We start from the raw sequence: 21,733 nt of genomic DNA, 5'->3' as shown, positions 1-21,733 counted from the left end.
TGCCCGAGTTGCATCACACCACATTCCCCAGCTTAGGGTGTGATTTGAACCCCAAGACCTAATACCGAATATCTCTCTCAAAAAAGCATGTTCTGGTTATGCAACTCCTGAAGTGTATTGAAGTGCAACATTTTGTTCAATTTAAGCATTTACCTACTTTTTTCGTTGATTTGACAGATCTGTAAAGACAAGGAGCAAGCAGAATTATGGTTTGTTGGCATAAAGGCCTTGATTAGTGGTGGCGGGCAATCGCATAGAGTGCGGGTGGACAGAAGAAATGAATCTTTTATGTCTTTAGACACAAGTAGCCCCATAGGTTACCTTCGCAAAAGGCTCACCTTAGGATCTGCTTTTGTGTCTACTGATTTATTACAACAGCAGGTACTTATTTAATAAATTCTCATTGGTCGATGATAGACTTCCACTGAAATCCTTTTCTTACCTGAGCCAACCAGGTGATGTGGTTACTGAGCGATTAACCTGGCTTGCATTTTACAGGATTATTTGGACACATACAGGCCTTATAGTCTCTGTGGAAGCTCTCCACACTCTAGTTTGGATAAGCATTCCTCAGCTACCACCATGTACTCAGTTGACTCAAGGAAGAGATACCCAGACAATTGCTCATTGGGGGAATCACTGCATTCTGTTGATTCGGAAGTAGGTTCAGATAATTTTAAAGATAATGTGTTAGAGGGATTTAGGGTAAGCCTTTCTAGTGTGATTAGCTCCTCAAGCCAGGGCTCTGCCCAAGATGATGGTGATGCATTAGGTGATGTATATATGTGGGGAGAAGGAATTGGAGATGGAATGCTGGGGGGTGGGGTACGAGCTGGAACTATGGTGGGGTCTCAGATGGATGCTGTCCTACCGAAACATCTGGAATCAGCTGTAATGTTAGATGTACAGAACATTGCTTGTGGCAGTAAGCATGCTGCTTTGGTTAACAGACAAGGTGAGGTATTTTGCTGGGGAGAGGAGTCAGGGGGTAGGCTTGGACACGGAATTAATGCTGATGTGCCTCAGCCACAGCTTGTGGAAACTTTGGCATGTTCGAATGCTGAACTGGTAGCTTGTGGTGATAATCATACTTGTGCTGTTACATTGACTGGTGACCTTTACACATGGGGTAATGGCAGCCAGAGTCTTGGGCTTCTAGGGCATGGAAATGATGTGAGTCATTGGGTGCCTCGAAGAATTACACTGCCTGAAGGAATACGAGTTGCCAGTGTTGCTTGTGGGCCTTGGCATACGGCTTTTATAACCTCCTTGGGGCAGTTGTTTACATTTGGTGATGGGACTTTTGGTGTTCTTGGCCATGGGGACAAGACAAGTTCATTGCTCCCAAGAGAAGTGGAGTCCTTAAAGGGTTTGAAGACTATAAAGGTGGCGTGTGGAGCATGGCACTGTGCTGCTGTGGTTGAGGTCATCCTGGGCTACTCTGGTGGCAGCACTTGTGCTTCAGGGAAGCTTTTTACATGGGGAGATGGTGACAAGGGGCGCTTGGGACATGGGGGGAGGGACACAAAGCTCATTCCAACTTGTGTTGCAACCCTTGTAGATTATGACTTCCGTCAGGTTGCTTGTGGGCATAGCCTTACTGTTGCTTTAACAACATCAGGGCAAGTTTACACCATGGGAAGCTCAATGTATGGACAACTGGGAGACCCTTTTGCAAAAGGGCAAACTCCAGGCCTTGTAGAAGGCAAGCTTTGGGAGGCATTTGTAGAAGAAATAGCATGTGGAGCTAACCATGTTGCTGTTCTAACATCCAGAACAGATGTTTACACCTGGGGAAAGGGTGCGAATGGGAGACTTGGGCATGGAGATGTCCAAGACCGTCACACTCCAACAAGGGTAGAGGCCTTGAAAGACAAACAAGTGAGGAGTATTGCTTGTGGGTCGAGCTTCACGGCAGCTATTTGCTTGCATAAATTGTTCACAGGTGCAGACCAGTCAATGTGCTCAGGATGTCGAATGCCCTTTGTGTTTACAAGAAAGCGGCACAATTGCTACAACTGCGGGCATGCTTTTTGTCACACATGCAGCAATAAAAAGGTCACAAGGGCAAAATTAGCTCCAAACCCTAAGAAACCTTATCGTGTCTGTGATGCCTGTTATGTTAAGATAAAGGCTGCAACCGAAGCTGGTGCATTGGGCCAGCTAGGAACAGCTAGAAAGGGCATGCTAGTGCAGCATTCACTAGAAATCAAAGGAAGGAAGGAAAAATCAGAAGTAAAAAGCCACAGGGCCCAGCTGCTAACACCAAGGCTTCCCCTTCTTGAACATTCAAAAAATTTTGATGCTAAAATTCTCACAAAACAAAGCAAAAAACACGAATCCCTGAGGCGTGTGTCACCAGCTCCCATTGATTTAGTTCCTTGGGGTTCTATGGGTGCAGCTTCTGTGTTTGAGCCCAGCTGTGCGCTTGTCAAGGTTTCAATGAAACCAATATCGATTGCATCCTCGAGAAGCACTGACACAAGTGTAGCACTTCCACAACCCCCTAGTCCGCCTCCTCCTACAATCTTAGGTTTAACAAGCACTGGGTTTTCATGCCAGGACTTCACAATGAATGAGCTGAAGGAGACAAATAGAGCACTGAGTGAAGAAGTATTGAAGCTACAAAATCAGGTAAAAGCTTTATTTGTATGAAGATTTTTGAATTGCTGTTCTCTCCTTATTCTATCAGTGACATATGACAGCAGGAACAGTTTGTGTTTTCATTAGTTTGAAAGAGTCTATATTTGAATTTACCTCAAGTTCTTGTATTAGAAACTCCATGTGTCACAGTTCTTTACGAATGCTAACCTCCTCTTGTTAGTAAAAGTTTTGCAAGGTATTGATGCATAAATAATACCTGTACAGTCATTAATTTATGTAGGCCTTTGCGAACTTGTGGGTGGTGCATTTGTTTCTAACTACACACCTTTTGTTAAACCTTAAACTCAAGAAGGCACATGTCATGCTAAGGCTACCAGTTATGGTTAGAGTTTAGCTGAGGCTGTGTCATGCTAAGGCCACCAGTTATGGTTAGAGTTCAGCTGAGGAATCAGCCCATGTTGTGAGCCCCAACCCATGAAGGGACAAAAGAGGCTATGAGTGTAGGCAGGGCACCTAGAACAGGTAGCAGTAGGATGAGTCCAAAAGAACAACAGATTCAGTCCTTAGGAGAAGCCTGAACAGATGCAAATGACTCCAAGGCTTCCCAATGTAGCACATTTCAACAGCTGGGTGAGGATTACAGAAAGATTTTTTGCTTTGTCTTACAGGCCTAGATTTTTGAGAGCACGAGTAGTTTAGTACCTAGTGAATGTAGCAGATGAAGATAATTTACAAGTAATATACAGAAGATTAAGCTGAGAGAATCCTCAAGTCTTTAGTGGAGCCTGAGAAAGCGTATCCTGCCTCTCCTCTCTCCATGATTGGATAGGTATAGGCAATACATGGGATTTACTTGTGATTTCTGCTTGGAGGGAAAAGAACCAAATCACAATGGGCCAAAACACTTTATGATTGATGTTGTAAGGACAATGTCTTGTGTAATCAATGTTATCTAGATTCAGCCTCATTTACTAATTTCAGATATAGGAAACCTGCTTTACAGACTCGGTCAAATAAACTCATTAACACACTGGTTTCATGTGAACAGCTAGATTCAGCCTCATTTACTAATTTCAGATATAGGAAACCTGCTTTACAGACTCGGTCAAATAAACTCATTAACACACTGGTTTCATGTGAACAGCTAGAAACTTTGAAACAGCATTGTCAATGCCAAGAAGATGAACTGCATCATGCTGTTAAAGAAATCGAAGTGGGGAAGTTATTAGCAGGAGAAGAAGCTGCCAAATCTAGAGCTGCAAAAGAAGTCATAAAGTCCCTTACATTACAGGTTTGGTATCTCCTTAAATTTTGATGTAGCAATGAAGTGGAACCTTGATGCTCGACATAGTATAATGATTAAAACGCTTCTAAAAGGAAACTGTGGTGTCTAGAACACAACACTCATTAGCAAGGATTATTCCACATAGAGGTCTCAGAATTAGTTGCACTATGCAAGTGAAGGTAAGAACAAAGCTTGCAATGATGGCAAATGTTTCTGCCCCCGTGCCCTGGCAAGGAAGAGGGCTGGGATGGCTGCCAAAATCTGCTGCCAGATGTATGTAATAGGAGTGGAAAGAAGAGCTGTTGCTGGCATCGTGGGTCCTTGAAACTGGGGGAGGGGGTACCTTTTATTAGTCCCGCAATGGCCAACACTTAGCCAGCTGTCAATGAGCTGCAGCCAAGTGATAATGAACATGCGGGTCAGCCAGGTCAAACCTGCCACATGGCAACTAAGGAGCTCTACCTGTGCTTTCGGCCGAATGAGCTTTCTTCTACCTTTTTTGGTGCCAAATCTTGCTGCTCAGACACCCATCTGTTCTTGCTGTCTTGACATCAGGTCCAATCTGATCTATATTACGTATCCCAAACATACAGCTGCTCAAACATGGCTTATCAAGGGCCTTACAAACATAAGCGAGCAAAGTCATGGTCCTATTTGAGGTGGGAGCATTGATTTCTAACACTAACCCTCAATGTCAAGGTGAACTACTGTTCTGAGTTCAACCCGAGCTGATAAAGATCTTGCTTTACTTACTGATGAGCTTCCTCCTGAATGTGGTCGCACTGCCCCCCCTGTGACCCCCTCGCCTTTGCCTCTGTAGCACCCCCTCCCTCTTTGCCTCCTCTTTCGCCTCCCCCACTTTCCCCTTCCTTCGCGCTGCTGTCCCTCCCTCGCCTCAGCCCCGTCCCTGCTCCTTTTATCCACCTCAGTCCCCGCCTTTGCCTTCTCGCCTAAGCCCTTTGTCCGCCGCCAGGCTGTGAGCCATCTCCTCGCTGCCTTATCCCCCCATTTGTTTCCGCTCTCCCGCCCACTTCCCCCTCCTTACTCTCTCCCCCATCAGGTGCTTGTAGCTCTCAGGCAATTTTCTGTGGCAAGATTCGGCAACTTCTGGTCTCGAACCCTCGGGAACACTCCATGGCAGCTGCTCAGTCATCCCCAACCGAGGCCGCCGTCCCTTGCCTCTTTTTTTCAGAAGCGGACCTCCAGCTCCTTGCTTTGACAGTCGCTTCTTTGGACTCCACCTTGGTATGCGAGATTGTGGGTAGCCGCCCGGTGCGCATGCAGTTTAGGGATCTGTTCCAGAAAGCCTTCTTGGCGTGCCTAGAAAGATCATTGATATTCATACCTTGGGGCGTGGCTACTACCATGTTGAGTTTGATTCGCCTGTAAGTCATGCAGTCGCATTGCATACGGCCCTGGCCTTCTTTGTGAGGTGGCAGCACGGCTTAATAGATGGTGTTATCTCAAGAGTGATGGAATCCCCCCCGCCTCCCCAAACCGCTGCTTCGGTTCTTACTTGGATGGCCGGTATTCCATCCCTTTGTATCTGCATAGCCTCTCCGGAGTTATGCCTTATGCCATATCGCTTCCTTGACTTCCGGGGGACCCTATTTTGTAGAGAGTTGAGTACTCTAGCCTCCCAGGCCAATGTTTCATTTGCCGACAGATGGGACACCTTTCTAGAGCTTGTTCTCACCGGCGGTCCAAGAGGACGTCTCTAGTGGCCCTTTGGCTCTAGTTCAGATCCTGCTCGGGGGGGGGGGGGGGGGGGGGGGGGGGGGGGGTGCACACAGACCACCAGGTACGAGAGCATGAGGATCTGTCATTGGTTGAGTCCGGTGCAGCAGAGTGGCAGAGTGCTGGCCTGAGGTGGAACCGCCGGTTGACTTCCAGAGCAGAGTGGCACCGCCAGGTGCGCCAAGCTGGTAGGACACAGGAGGAGACGGTTCTGTCAGAGAACCGTTATGAGCATTTATCTCAGCAGCACCTCGATGGTGATGGGGACCCCAGTACCCTCCATTTGGAGACCGTTACCTCGTCAAGATCCCTCTCCAGGCTTTTAGTTTCCTGAGCGGCTCTCTGACCCTTCAGAGCCTTCGGCGGGCCCGACCTCGCAGCCCCTGCCTCCCCCCCCCCCCCCCTCGCAAGCGAACCCTTCCCCCCCCTAGCCCCCCTTCTCAGCCCTTACGCATCCCACATCATCCCCCCCCCCCTCGCCCTCCCTTGGCCCATCTGCTCCGACCCTCCCTCCTGCAGCATGTGACATCTTGACAGTGATATTAGAGCCTCTTCAGGAGGAAGATGCAAGCGGGACACCTTCGGGTGAGCTCTTTCTATGTTTCCTACAGCGTACATGTGTGTGCTTGTTGCAAGAGAGAGAGAGAGAGAGAGAGAGAGAGAGAGAGAGAGAGAGAGAGAGAGAGAGAGAGAGAGAGAAATGAAATGAAATGATATATTAATGTCTCTCATAATGGCCTATGAGACCAAAACTGAGAGTACATCTGAAGTCGGTGTCTCATCAAAGAGAACAACTGCATGAGACTAAAAAGTACAATAAACTGATTGTCTTACAGTTATAACAACAGAATTGTAAGACTCCGAGAGATGATATTGAGTAGAAAATATTGGAAAATGTATATCAGGTAGATCCATGTATGCTGATCAGTTGAAGTGTTGCGCTCTCCTTAGATCAAATATCTCCGCCATGGGGCTATCTAGAATGGAGAGGTCCTAGAAGCGAGGTAGGCGCCTCCGGTGCCGAGCAATAATGGCTCTGATCTGGTGATGGTGAGGATGCCGTGGTCGGTTGTGCAGCCCAGGCCCCCAGATCTGGCAGGCAGTCTTCTGTCCAAGGGTAGGTCAGTGTTGCACCTATGGGCAGTGAAAGGGCCCAGCTCGAGTGGGGCAGACCTGGTAACAGTGGCTTCAGAGATGGCGGCCAACCTGGGGGGGGGGGTGTGGGCAGGCCAAGGTGACATGCAAGAGCCCAGCTTTGATCGCGGGCAGGCTAGGGCAAGGCATGGTGGACAGCCCAGAGGGCGCAGCCAGATCTGGAGGGATTCCCCTCTATATGTTTCAGGTAGGTAGCCAGGAAAGCAGGCTGAGTTGCTTTCTTAGGCAGCCAATTTTAAAAAATAAAAATAAAATTATAAAGCAAAGTTAAAAACTCACCTGGCCATAAAAAAAAAAAAAGCAAGGGTTTTTCCCTGAGTAGTCCAGCAGCAAGTGGGTTCCCACGAACCCTTTCTTCGCTCGAACTTGTTCTTTTCTTTTTCTGGCGGAAGTTCGGACTGTTCTTCACAGATTTGGGGGTAAGTTTTGACTCTCATCTCGAGGTGAAGCAGGACAAGCTCGTGTACGGAATCAAAGGTGTACTTGCACGACTCGATGCACGTGCTTAGTCGTATCCCTGATTTGAACCTGCATGTTAAGAGGTATGCGTTCGTACCAGACACATGCTATATATGGAACAATAGTAGAAGCATAGTACTGTATCTTGTTTTGCTCGTATACGAAGTTGTTCTTGGTACACATAGGAGTTTCTACTCCAAGAATTTTGTGGACATACACACAAGAGTTAGTCACGGGCTTGTATCATGCAAGACATAAACCTAATACCCTACAGATATTGGAATGACCATTGTTTTCGTTGTTGGGCTTTGACAGCAAGACTTATCTACATATGTAAGATTGAGGAATAGTTGACCACACATTGCCACTATGGCACACGGATATTTGAGAGAGGGCATCTAGCTTAAGTTTACATGTTGGGATTCATTGTCAGATTGCATGACAAGACGGTTATGCGACAATACCCAATATGTAACTTTTCAGCCTTACAGTCCTTAAGGTTTTGATGGTCCTCTAGTTTTATGTCCATAGCAGGAGTGTGTACAGATATTCACGCTATTCCAAGTATACCTACCTATTCTTATACCAAGACTATTGAATCATGGGTATTCAAGAACTTGCGCTATGTGCATAAGTTTTTGGAAGCAAGTTTTGGTTTCCAAGATTTTCTGGGTTTAGACAAATGCTTTGATTGGGACGCTGGTCAAGGTTGTTCTTCTTTGTGTACACAGATGTTGTCTAATCCTTGGACTAAGTTATGATCACTAGTCTCGTTTGGAGTTCTTCCTTTGAGAACTTGTTTCAGTTTGTGGCATATGGTCATCCATTGGCATTTATTGTTTTTGATAGATCGCGACAGATCCACAAACTGGTGTTTTGTAGTAATCGTAGCACGGGTATGGGGTGTATCTTGGTGGTATGGGACTCCATGATCCATCGCATGTTACGGGGCTACGCTAGATTGTCAGAATTCATTTGGACTGTGCGTCTACAAACACAAGGCTATCTCAACATTTTTGAGGGATAGATACTTTACTTTTGATATAGACAGTTATGATAGATGCCAACTCAGGTCATAACCAGGTCTATTAGAACAGTTGTTCCTTTCATGCCTAAGGTACTTAGACTTTCTGAGGTCTGTTTGGGAAGTTAGACTTCCGAGGTGACGAAGTACAGATTCATGATCTTTTCTAGAAGATCGGTTCTTCTCTTGTTTGGGAAGAGACTGCTGTTGTGTTCCACTTGGTTCAAGCTTCAGTAGTAGGTTCTAGTTCTCCCAGTTTTGTGGTTTTTCCCAGACCAGATTTATAGAGGACATCAAGATGAAAGCATGGTAGTCAAATGGAAGATACTTTTGGTTTCGGGATAACTCTTTAGGACAGTGGTTGCTTACCTTTGGTACTGGTAGCATTGTCAGCTTCGAGTTACCCAAATGATCCATTTGCTCTGGATTAGGCTTTTGTGACTAGGAATTGATGCTCATGTCATATTACTTGAGTAGATCGATCTCTTAGTTGGATTGTCCTTGAGACTATTGGATTCGACCAATAGAGGGTGTTTCTCTAGTGTTGCGAATGTGACTACTTCTCCTTGAGTTCTTTTTCTTGAGCTCAAGAGTGAGCTCTTTTGAGGAAGGGGAGTATGTCATGTGCACGCTAGGGACAGGCAAATTGGTGAGCTAGAGTGTGATATGTTGCGGGCGGACATGTGCTTTTTGGTCCGCTATTGATAGCGTGTGCTTTTTGGGCGTTCCTTCCCTATTTATTGGGGGGAGGGGTACCAGTTGGGCACACACCGACAGATGTCATCGAGCACAGGAGTGCAGAGCGCGTGGAGCGGGAGCACCATCGCACAGGAAGCCGTCGTCTTTGGGGAACAATCCTGGGTGGTAGAGGACACCAGATGAGGACGATGCTAGGGCACTCACGAGGGCATGATGCTCTAGCTTGTGGCTGGGTGGGAACGGCCAAGATTGTGAGCCTCGCTCATGGCTATCATGGTTGGGTGGCAAGTATGCTTGCACCTAGATTTGTCTCTCTTCCATTGTTTCCTAGAGTTACGGTTAGGGTTTCTGTGTTTGTTGCTGTTGCAGGTCTTCCAGGTTCTCGGAGTCAACTGGGGTCTTGACACTTTAGCCCAGCATTTGAGCTTGGGATGATCTCAGGCCGGCTCTTCAGCAGTCAGCTCCAGTAGCCTCCGAGGAGCGTCTCTGACAACCTCTGATCTTGAACCCCATGGTCTGTTTTCCTAGTAGCTTTGAGCATGGGTCCCACTAGGTCACTTGGAGACTGGCTTACATTCAGACAGATGCACCTAGAGGCCCAAGAGAGGGGCCTTACTGCGATCTGGGGCGTGGATAGACTTAGCCTCAATATCGACGATTGTATCCCTCCAAAGTGGCTGGCCTCGACGCTGGGAGTGTTCACTAGGCATGATATACCCTTGGCAGTTCATAGCACAGATGAGAGCTCTGTTGGGGTAAAGGCACTATGCCCACCCTTATAGTGTGTACAAGCCCATAAGTTATAGTACATAGTACACTTAGTACTTTTAATGTACCAAGTGCACTATGTGTACTAGTGCAATACACATGTGTGATAGGGGAGTCACACACTCATATCATGAGTTGACTTATACCCACAACTCTCTCTCTCTCTCTCCCTTGTTCTTCTGTGTATGTCTCCCACATGAATTACTCTAACCCTAATTCTTCATTCTCTCACACAACTGGTATCAGAGCCACGGTAGTATCCGTGTGTGTGCGGAGTCGTATTCATCGCGAAAAAGAAGCTCGGCTATGGAGCCTTGAGCTTGGCACGAGCAGAGGAGATTGCTTGGAGCTTTCTGGTGCTCAGCAAGGAGCACGTGCGCTGCAAGACAGTGAGAGGCGGCTGCAAACAAATAGGTGACTTTGGGTGTTGCAGGTGTCAGCAGCTGCTATGACACGCAGCGCAGCATAGCAACGCACACCAAAGATCAGCAGCGCTCGCAGCAGTCGCAAGAAGGTGGCGGAAACATGGAGTCGGCAACAACAAGAACTAGAGAGCATTCGTAGCGCGAGCACCTGCAGCGCGAAGGGGAGGCGGAGGCAAGCGAGCGAGAAGGAAGCATAGTAACTAGAAACGGCGTTTCCGCCCTCTGGAAACGGTTCGGCCGTTTCCGGAAACGGAGACCGGCGGAAACGCCGTTTCCGTACATTTTTTTTGGCAGCCGGCATGTCGGTTATTTTGTAGTTTTTGAACCATTTAATTTTGAAAATTGGCAGTGCCACAGTGGGCACCTCTGACTCCCAAGTTTGATGATCATTGCTGATATGTATGATGTATTATGATCACAATTTGCAGCTCGCTATGTATGCTTCAACCTTCAGCCTTCAGTTTTTTTATGGTTCACATGAATTTGCCGCGACATCATACATGTCCATTATCTACATTCTGTTAAGTGTTATGATTCTAATGTCCACTTGAGTCTTTGATGTGTCTTGTTTGAGGTCTCTATGCATGTTTTTTGCATCTCTTGACATAAGTTTATTTAATAGGATGTCTCTATGCATGTTTCTTACATGTCTAAAATAAATTCAAAAGAAACTCCGTTTCTTGCCGTTTCCGACCTCGCGGAAACTCGGAAACCCCGTTTCCAACCCGATCCGAACCGACCGTTTCTGCCGGTCCAGGTTACTATGGAAGGAAGAGCAGTGGCGCCTCTCCACGCGTGCAGCTGGAGTAGTTGAACGCCGTGCGAGAGAGGCTTCGATCTATTCGTCGCCTCCTCTTTCGAAGCCCTCTGTGAACGCCGTGTGGGAGAGGCTTCGATCCATTCGTCGCCTCCTCTTCCGAAGCCCTTTGAGCTTGTGTCGCCTATCCTGCCCGCTTCGTCCATATCCGTTGCGTAGGCATTTGGCAAGCAGCCATCGACGGAGCCTTTTGATGCTGCTGGTGACCTCGTTCGCCTTCTGCAACTAGCAACATTCCTGGAGATTGTGCATGCCTTCTTAGGCATCGTTCCCAGCAAGGAGCTCCTGTCTGAGGAACTGCAGCTACAGCATCATCATCACGACCCCACTGCAATCATGAAATTGCCTGCTGACAGCATCAATAGAAATTCAGCTTGCTAAAATCAGTGAAATTCAAAAATTAAGAGGTATTTGCCTTCAATTTTGGGAATTTCTTATCAATTCAATCAATTGAGCAGGTACAGGTAGTCAGGCATTGACAGGTTGCATTTTGCTATGGCAACCACAGGTGAGAGCTCTTCATTGCTTCATATCAAGAAGCTTGAAGGCTCGCATAATTATGATATTTGGCAAACCCAGTGCTACAATGTGTTGCTCCAGAAGAAGCAGCACAAGCCTATAAAAGAAAGGGGTGTTATGCCCGCTTCTCTTACTGCTGAAGAGTGGGAAGATATGGATGAGCTGGTAAGATCTACTATCATGTTGTCTGTGTCAGACTCATTACTTTTCAGCATTCGTGAAGAGAAGACAGCTTGGGGAATGTGGCAGAGATTGCAGGACTTGTATGCCCAACAAAGTGCCTCAAGCAAAGTGTATTGGTTGAAGAAACTCATAGGTCTTCAGATGAAGGAAGGGGCGTCTATGACAGCCCATCTAAATGAGTTTAATGGTATTGTCAGCCAGGTCATTAATCAAAAGTTGGCAATGGACGATGAGTTCAAAGCCACTTTTCTGTTATGCACTTTGCCAGAGAGTTGGGACACATTCAGGACAGCCACTAGCAATTCGCATGCTATGCTGTCATATGCAGATGTTGAGGGTGCTCTTCTTCAAGAAGAGATGAACAGGAAGTCCAATGCAATGAATGCACGTGGGAGATCCCAGCAAAGGGGGAAAAGCCAAGAAAGGGGAAGGAGCAAGTTTTGCTCCAAAAAGGATTTGGAATGCCATTATTGTGGCAAGAAGGGACACATTAAAAAGCAATGCTACAAATGGAAAAATGATCAAAAGGAAAAGGGAAAAGGCAAAGACAAAGAGAAAGATGAAGCCAAAGATGTAAAGCCAAAGGGCAAAAGTGGAGTCAAGATTGAAGAAATCAATGTGTCACATGCAGGTGGCAGTGAGGATGAGGTCCTATTTACGTCTTCACTTGATGCCCATTCACTTCTTACATGTGGTCATGGTATGCACTCATGGATCATTGATTCAGGTGTCTCCTTTCATGTCACAGGTTGCAGAAACTTGTTTGTCAGGTATACTGCTGGCAATGAAGGAGTGGTTTATTTGGGTGATAACCATGCATGCAAGATTCTTGGCAGATGTGATGTGAGGCTTGTATTTTCAGATGGCTCACAGCTTATGCTCCATGATGTCAGGCATGTGCCTGAGATCAAGAAGAATCTGCTTTCTAGTGGACAGCTTGATGATGCTGATTATGTTACCACATTTGGTCGTGGAAAGTGGAAAATTAGTAAGGGCTCACTGGTTGTTGCCAGAGGCTCTAAGGTGGACACTCTTTATTTCATGCATGTAGGTGTTTGTCACCATGCTAATGTAAATGCAACCGAGCTGCCGGAAATCTGTATGTGGCATAGCCGGTTGGGACACATGAGTGTCAAAGGAATGGAGCAATTGTCTCGTTTGGGTTACTTGCCTTCTCTAAAGTTTTCAAGTTTTCAGTTTTGTGAGCATTGTATATATGGTAGGCAACTACAGTGCCCCCACAAGAAAGCTCTTGGACAGAAAGATGCTCAGTTAGAGCTTACAGATGTATGTGAGATGCCTCAGCTTTCTTTGGGAGGGGCAAAATATTTTGTGTCTTTTATAGATGATGCCACACGCAAGGTGTGGGTTTATCCTCTTCGTTTGAAGAGTGATACATTCTCAGTGTTTGAGAAGTTTGTTGCTCTTGTTGAGAATCAAACTGGCAAAACACTGAAAGCTTTGCGTTCCGACAATGGTGGAGAGTACATGTCCAAACAGTTTCAGGACTTTTGTGATGCTAAAGGCATCAAGAGGGAGCTCTCTACTCCTTATGATCTCCACAAAACGGGACAGCAGAGAGGATGAACAGGACCATTCAGGAGAAGGTCCGTTCTATGTTGTCACATGCTGCATTACCTCATGGTTTTTGGGCTGAAGCTGTTATGACAGCCGTTCATCTAATAAACAGGTCACCTAACACGAGGCTTGGTGGGAAAGTGCCAGAAGAAGTATGGACAGGGAAGCCTCCGTCATACAAGCACTTGAGAGTGTTTGGTTGCGTTGCGTACGTGCACATACGCAGGGAAATGCGCACCAAACTTGATCCTAAGTCTCACAAATGCATATTCCTAGGATATGGTGACAGAGGTGAAATGGGGTATAGACTTTGGGATCCCGTGAATAGAAAGATCATACGCAGCAATGATGTCATTTTTGATGAAACATGCATGTATAAGGAGCCTGCAAGGCAACAGGAGCCTGGCAGAGTCATCTTTGATGATGATGGACATCATGGACAACAACCAAGGGCTGTAAATCAGCCATTACAGTAGGAAAACCAGCCCTTAAATGGTGCTGAAAATGGTCCAAATGGACAGCCAGAGATGGCAGAAGATATCCCTATGGATATACCACAGTTAGAGGAGATACCGGGCATGATTTTTCAGCCTTATGGCATGGAACAGGAGCCACCAATGGGTGATATGCAGGCTGGACAGCAACCTGCAAATGATGGTCATTGGGTACGGAGGTCCACAAGACCCTGCAGGGTCCCTGACAGGTTTGTTCCAGGGGTTGACTACTTGATGCTTACTGACTGTGGGGAGCCCTCATGTTATAAGGAGGCTTTACAGAGGGCAGACAAGGCTCTTTGGGAGTGTGCCATGAAGTCAGAGATGGATTCTCTGCACAAAAATGGAACATGGAAGTTGGTGCATTTACCTGCAAGCAAGAAGGTTTTGCCATGCAAATGGGTTTACAGACTCAAAGTTGCACCAGATGCAAAGCCAAGATACAAAGCCAGGTTAGTGGCTAAGGGCTTCAAGCAGGAATATGGTGTGGACTTTGATGAGATCTTCTCTCCAGTGGTCAAAATGACCACACTTAGAGCTGTATTGGCTTTGGTTGCGCATGATGATCTGGACTTGATTCAGATGGATGTGAAAACTGCTTTTCTTCACGGTGATCTCCATGAGGAGATATATATGCAACAGCCAGAGGGTTATGCAGTAAGTGGAAAGGAGAAGCTTGTATGCAAGCTGAAAAAGAGTCTTTATGGGCTCAAACAGGCACCAAGGGAATGGTATCATAAATTTGATACATTCATGAAATCCCAGAAATTCAGGAGAAGTGACATAGATCACTGCTTGTACACCAAGAAAGCTTTGGATGGCAGTCTATTGATCCTCATCTTGTATGTTGATGATATGTTGATTGTCGGGAAATCTCGTAAGGAGATGGATACCTTGAAGCAGAGGCTGCATCAAACCTTTGATATGAAGGATTTGGGTGATGCAAATCACATCTTGGGTATGCGGATACTTCGGGACAGAAATCAGCATGTGTTGTATTTGTCTCAGAAGGAATACATTGGCTAAGTCTTGCAGAGGTTCAATATGGACGGGGGGAAGAAGACTAGTACTCCTTTGCCTCCATATGTGAAACTCAGTGCTATGGACAGCCCACAGTCAGATAGAGACAGGGCTGATATGGCCAAGATTCCGTATGCTTCAGCTTGTGGCAGTCTCATGTATGCCATGGTTGCTACTAGGCCGGACATTGCATTTGCAGTGGGAGTGGTTTCTAGATACATGGCCAACCCTGGCAAGAAGCATTGGGAAGCAGTGAAAGGTGTCATGAGATACCTGAAGGGCACACAGGATATGTGCATTTGTTTTGGCAAACAGGATGCATTAGTGCATGGTTACACGGATTCGGATTATGCCGGTCATCCAGATAACCGGAAGTCTACTACCGGTTATGTGTTTACATTCACAGGAGGTGCTGTGTCATGGATATCCAGGATGCAGAAGTGCACAGCCTTATCTACTACAGAGGCCGAGTATATTGTAGCCACTGAGGCTTGCAAGGAGGCATTATGGCTATCTCGGTTAGTGGTTGATTTGGGCTATACAGGGGATATTCCATTGTTGCATTGTGACAGTCAGAGTGCCATCCAGTTGGCAAAGAACCCTGTCTTTCATGCAAAGACGAAGCATGTGGATGTGAAGTATCACTTCATCAGAGAGGTGATAGAGAACAAGCAAATTCAGCTTGTTAAGATTCATACGGATGACAACCCGGCTGATCTGTTGACAAAGAGTTTGCCTCCGGAGCGGTTTGCTCATTGCAGACACTTGATGGGCATTGGATGAGGCCAGTTTCAGCCTTGATATGGCCTTGTATATTATCATGTACATGCTGATTTTTTCTTTTCCTTTACTTAAGGGCACTTTGCCTTTAAGTGGGAGGTTGTTGGGGTAAAGGCACTATGCCCACCCTTATAGTGTGTACAAGCCCATAAGTTATAGTACATAGTACACTTAGTACTTTTAATGTACTAAGTGCACTATGTGTACTAGTGCAATATACATGTGTGATAGGGGAGTCACACACTCATATCATGAGTTGACTTATCCCCACAACTCTCTCTCTCTCTCTCCCTTGTTCTTCTCTGTGTATGTCTCCCACATGAATTACTCTAACCCTAATTCTTCATTCTCTCACACAAGCTCCACCTTACTCACCTTCTCTATTGGACTACATGGTAGACTGGAGAGAGCAGAGACCCCCTTGCAGGGTTTTAGGGGATGCACCTTGTAGAGGGTGAGGGTGATTGGTTTCCATGCACATGAGTGGCACATCGACCCTCCATTGGCCAGGGTGGCCAGAGAGAGCCTCTGGCATTTGTGGATTTGGGAGGGCCGACTTCTCACGCGTCTCGAGTGGGTCCTGGGAGAGTGGGCATGATCCAGAGGGCAATGCGAAGATGCTTGGCACCCCCTTTTTTGCATACACTGCACGGTTGGGCTGTAGGACTCAAATGCAAGAGGTTGAGGCACTCCAACAAAAGCAGCAATACATTGGCAGTCCCAGGGCCTCTCGTCGCACACACTCTTAGATTTTTGAAAGAGGCTATGGGAAAGTTTTAGGCCGCGGAAGATCACTGTCTTCATGTGGGAGTTGGCACATAGGAGCTTGGCAGTTGGCACTTGTTGGCCATTGGAGGTAGGTCAGCATTATGTCCGAGGTGTGGCCATCCCCAAGAGTCCGAGCGTCATTGTCTTTGGGATTGCCCGAAGGCTCAGTAGGTTTGATGCATTTTCACTATGGACCGCCCCCCCCACCGCATTGTTACGTGGGGCACAGTTGCTTGGGCCACTAAGGCCATGGTTGTCATATGAGGAGGGTGGGGGACTAGCCTTTCAGGTCTTTCACCTTCGTATTTCTTCAGTTCCAGTTCCAATTCTACCTCCACCCTTAGGTCACTGAACTCCAGGTTCTAGCCAAAGATGGGAGATTTGCAGCAGTATTGTTGCGTGGCACATTTGGAGAGCTCGATGTAGCCATCAAAGGCACCCTCACCCCGCCAGATTAGAGTCCATCCGGAGCATCTGGCTCGATATCATTCATACCCTCCGTGGTCGGAGGGGAAGCTTCAGGGTGGCTTAGACTGCATGTGGAAGCGCCGGGAGGCCTTCGTGAGGATGTGGCGTCACGGTCTTTCTTATTGACGGTGGTGGCGAGCCCACTTGGCACTATAGACCATCCGTGTGGTTGTTTCCCCCTCCCCCCATTGTATGAGATAGCCTTCTCCTTCCAGCTGGAGGAGAAGAGCATCTTCCCCCTTTTATGCTTGTGGACTCTCGCTTGCCATTTGGAGACGAGCTTGTACTTAACCATTATGGCTGTTTTCTAGGTAACTAATAGAAGGATCTTTTTTCCGGAAAAAGAGGAAGTGGTAGTGGATTGCTGTATGCTTGGTGTGAGCATGGAAGATTTGGTTTCTTGCAACTCTGCTGTCACAGTGCAGCTTCATTGGCTGCGTCTACGTGTATTGCATTCAGTCATGCTAATTGATTTCAGTAACTCTTGAGTGTATCTCTGCTGTGAGATGATGATGTTATTTGACTTCTGCCAAACCTCAATTCCTAGGCAGTAATGCTGGAGTCCAAGATCTGCGATCTCAAACTCTTTTTTTAATAGGGCATTAAGGTGTTGTATCTCCTGGTAATCACCTGAGATGATGAGTTGTCGAGATATAGGACATGTACCACCTACTGGTGTCCTGTACTAGAGAGGTAGAGATTGGCATTGGAAGGGCTCCTTTGGTGACTGCTTCTAATTAAGTACTCACTGATTTGTTAGTACCTACCGTTTTCCTGCACTAAAGTAGAGTTTGGCATTGGAAGGTCCCCTTTGGTGACTAATTATAATGAAGTACTCATTGATTTGTTAGTACAAATAACCTGGGGCCAATCAGCTCTCGGAGCACCTTATTTAACCTGCATATTGTCCTTTATCAATGAGGTACTAATTTGAGGTTGGCAAGAGGAGAGCATGATATGACTAGCCTCTGATCTGTAGCCAAGGGTGGTCTCTACCTCTGGCTGCACACTCTAGAAATTATTACCTTTTGTTTTGTCCATTCCACTACTTGGCTTCTGACACAATTGAAGTGCTTGCTATTGAATAGGCTTTGTTTACCAGTATCTGACCATTTGATCTCTGTGCAGTTAAAGGATATGGCAAGCAAGATGCCCAACAGGATATATGCTCATAATGGAGATGAAGTGTCTCTTGCACCTCAACTTGCTGCTCTTACTGCTCCCAAGTCATTGATAGTGTCAAGATATGCGGGATTGTCAGGAAATGGAGCACAAATGCTTGACTTCCAAAGGAATTCGAGTCAACCTGTCTGCATTATCCATGATACAGAAGCCAAATGTTTAACAAGCCCGTACTCAACGCCTAATGGAGCTCTACATATTCCACCACGATATCCAGTGCATCAATCCACACCCAATGTAGGGAAGTTTGGAGACCATACCAAATTGGCTATGATTGCATCAACACCTAATGGGCACCATGTAGAGACAGAATGGGTGGAGCAAGATGATCCTGGGGTTTATATCACATTCATCACCTTACCGGGCGGTAACAAAGATTTGAAACGTGTGCGGTTCAGGTTTGTCCACTCTTTTCATCTTTAGGATTTTACTACACATCATGCAACTTTCACAGACATTGTGCACTTATGCATTGTGCATGTGGATAGCATCTCCGAAGAGTTGGAGAGGTGTTAGGATCTAAGCTAAGAGTGAAAACTCCCCTTCATGTGAGTAAATAAGAGTTGTCACCACATCAATGGTTCTTTTGATGTCATCTATCAGTCTCAAGAATAGGCCTTTGCTTTAAAAGTCTCATGTTTGATAGTGCTTGTATATGATGCAGTCGGAAAAAGTTCAGTGAAGCGCAAGCAGAGCTATGGTGGGCTGAGAATCGAACTCGCGTCTATGAACAATATAACATTTTGGGGCCTAATAGCTCATTTATGGGAGCTTGTGAAACAGCCTTTCAGGATACGAAAAGTCCTTAATCTGTCCCGTCATTCAGGGCTATAATCATGCACTCACATATAGTTACCCTGCCATCCTTCTTCCAACAAGAGAAGCTGAATTTTTGATCAAGTGAATGGGAGAGATTCCACTGTGCTGCAGGATTGGACAAGTTGGGTTTTACATCCTCAGGCTGAGAAAAAACAGTTTTAATAGATGTCATCATACATGCATGATCTGATTTCCCCTCAGTACGCTATGTATAAAGAATCCATTACCACCTATGGATTCTTGGAAGGCTACTTTATAACAATCCGATTTCAGCTTGATAGAAGCTCAAGAAAACCTGAGCCATAGTACAAGCTCCTATCAACTATGTCATGGTACACCAAAAAGGGAAGAAAAATGTCTTTTCATACTGTAACAAAATCTTCAATAGCTGGGGATGCATTGTGGTCCTCGTTACGGTTGTACATTTGCATCATGTTTGAATCCTCAATGTAATCCGTCTTGGCCTTGCAATCATATGGAAATTCGACAAAACCAGTCAAGGAAAGAGGCAATGCCCAAAAGGTTTCGGGGTTTGAATTCATGAACTCTTAGGGTGGGAAGTGGGTTAACTGCTCGGGCTCCTAACTGCTGACAAAGTCCGAATTTTGGATGCAAGTGTTTAGTAATTGCTTATGTAAGATCTGTTCCCCTTGATCTTAAATCAAGCTGTTGCAACGCAACACCTTAGAACTTCCATTCTCTTGTGGTTGAGCATCTCAAAACATAAAACCTTTGCAAGAGGATCAACGCAACACCTTAGAACTTCCATTCTCTTGTGGTTGAGCATCTCAAAACATAAAACCTTTGCAAGAGGATCTTTTTTACTTCACATGCAGATTGTACCTCCAAAGGAAGCTTAAACTCCATGAGTCTGGTAATCAGTGGTTCGAGCATGCAATGTGCCACTTGACCACAATGGTTTCTATTTACTTACGGAGTAGGTCCAAAAATGGTAAACTATGTAAAGCCCGTTTGTTAATTTATACAGAACCATAAATTTCATGCATCTTCTGTAATTATTGGTTGAAGTTAAGAGCTTATTTTAATAGCTTAAATGAATCGCGTCTAGGGATTTATGTTTGCTCAAGCACTTGAAAAGCTATCCTACTTAACACTGGAGTTGGAATCCCTAGTTTAGCACTCCTTTGTGAGGCGATGAAAATGATGAGCTGATTTCAGAAGGGAAGTTTTAAACTTAAATGGTAATTCTTCCGCTACAAACCAACAATCGTTACTGCATAACTGAAGCTGTGTTATATGCGGCATTGCAAAGGTCTTCTTAGGAACCAGGTTAAGATGGACAAAGAATTACTCGGCAGAAACCTTCAGCAGCACAAGTCTCCTAATTTGCTGCTTTGCTTTTAGTGCTATTAAAAGAAGAGTTGTTCTATATAAGTACTATGCTCTTTGTGAAATCACCACACTGAGGTCTTCATCTATAGCTACAAAGAAGCGCGTTGTTTATTCATCAAGCTTCACACCTTAAAGTTAAAGTTTGTGTCATTTTGTTGCAAGTAAAGGCTAAACTAATTGTAACAACTTCATCAAACAAGCCGCAACTCTGTAAATCAGAAGTGTTTCATAACTTGCAGCTCGGTTTGAGGAGTTGTGAAAAGCAAAAGTAAACGGGACAGCCATTACAAGGTGGGCATTTGGGTTTCTCCAAGGGGGGGGAGGAAGTGATCCACCACGTGATCTGATCTAAATTGGAGAAGTTTTGTTTAAGAGGAATTTAGCGTTCTTGAAGCGAATGTAGAGAAATGTAATGAGCTAATGCAATGCAAAATCAATCACGATCGGTGTGAGCAATTATACGATAACATATGCTCGGTCAGCAAACGTGCCCGATCACAAGGGACTTTATATAAGTAAAGTTGAGTGTGTTTAGCAAATTCATCGAAATTTGCTACATGTCAGCACACTTTTCTGTCATCTAATCTAATCTAGGAATCACGATTTTCTATATATTATTCTAGTAAATTATAGTTCCTATCTAGCAAATAAGTGGTTATTTTATAACAAATGATGATATCCACGTAAGGAAAATGACTTTACATCTAGTAAAGAAGTGATCTCTATATGATTGTCTATATAAAAATTGCATCTTACAATTAGTAAATAAGTTTTTGCGTATATAGCAAATAGCAATTTCTATATAGCATTGCAAAGTGTTTATGTAGTAAATGACAATAACCATATAAAAAACCTACTTGGCATCTAGTAAAAGAGTTTTCTCTATATAGCAAATTAGAATATCTACATAGGAATTTAAACTTCCATCTAGTAGACCAATCATCCCTATATAGAAAAGTAGCAACATCTATATAGAGAACTCACTATATGTTTATATGATTACCTAAACAAATGGTCTCTACCTAAAGATTTTTAGCTCCAGATAATATATATGTGTCTATGAGAGAGAGAGAGAGAGAGAGAGAGAGAGAGAGTGTCAAGACAATATTGTGTGAGAAAGAGAAAAAGAAATTGTGAGAGGGGGAGGAGGAAATGAGGTATTATGGAGGTATACCTAGAGAGAGGGGAGATAGATAGAGTGTTTGTATATGTATGAGGAAGGGTGAGGGAGTGAGGGTAAAGGAGGAAAGGAGACATGCAGGTATAGCTAGGTAGAGATATAGAGAGGGGGGATAGAGAGAGTGTGTATGTGTGTGAGGAACGTTGAGAGTGAGGGTAGAGATACATAGAAACATGTGAGAGAGAGAGAGAGAGAGAAGAGGAAGAAGAAGAAGAAGAAGAAGAAGAAGAAGAAGAAGAAGAGATGAGGAGTGAGAAAGAGAGGGAGCATGAGCAATAGGGTAGAGATAGTGAGAGGAAGAGAGGCTGTGTGTATCCATGAGAGAGAGAGAGAGAGAGAGAGAGAGAGAGAGAGAGGAAGAGAGGGTGTGTGTATCCATGAGAGAGAGAGAAAGAGATAAGAGAATGAGATATAGA

At 45.3% G+C, this 21,733-nt stretch overlaps 1 protein-coding gene across 2 annotated transcripts in view; it reads left to right on the top strand.

The window, feature by feature from the left end:
- LOC147604654 (PH, RCC1 and FYVE domains-containing protein 1-like) overlaps window positions 1-19,289 on the top strand; it is a 35,090-nt gene extending 15,801 nt beyond the window's left edge. For both annotated transcript variants that reach the window (XM_086794481.1, XM_086794482.1), the window contains 5 exons: window positions 178-381; window positions 499-2,634; window positions 3,749-3,895; window positions 17,912-18,363; window positions 18,630-19,289. In XM_086794481.1, the coding sequence (XP_086650607.1) occupies window positions 178-381; window positions 499-2,634; window positions 3,749-3,895; window positions 17,912-18,363; window positions 18,630-18,774 (3,084 nt within the window). In that variant the 3' untranslated portion in view covers window positions 18,775-19,289. The remainder of the gene's footprint in view (window positions 1-177; window positions 382-498; window positions 2,635-3,748; window positions 3,896-17,911; window positions 18,364-18,629) is intronic.
- The last annotated feature ends 2,444 nt before the right edge of the window (window positions 19,290-21,733 follow it).

Source organism: Cibotium barometz, chromosome 61 (assembly GCF_041138505.1).
Source record: "Cibotium barometz isolate CiBa-2024 chromosome 61, ASM4113850v1, whole genome shotgun sequence".
NCBI classification, from domain to species: domain Eukaryota; kingdom Viridiplantae; phylum Streptophyta; class Polypodiopsida; order Cyatheales; family Cibotiaceae; genus Cibotium; species Cibotium barometz.
The sequence above is the reverse complement of the archived record's forward strand: the minus strand, read 5'-3'. Positions and strand labels throughout refer to the sequence as shown.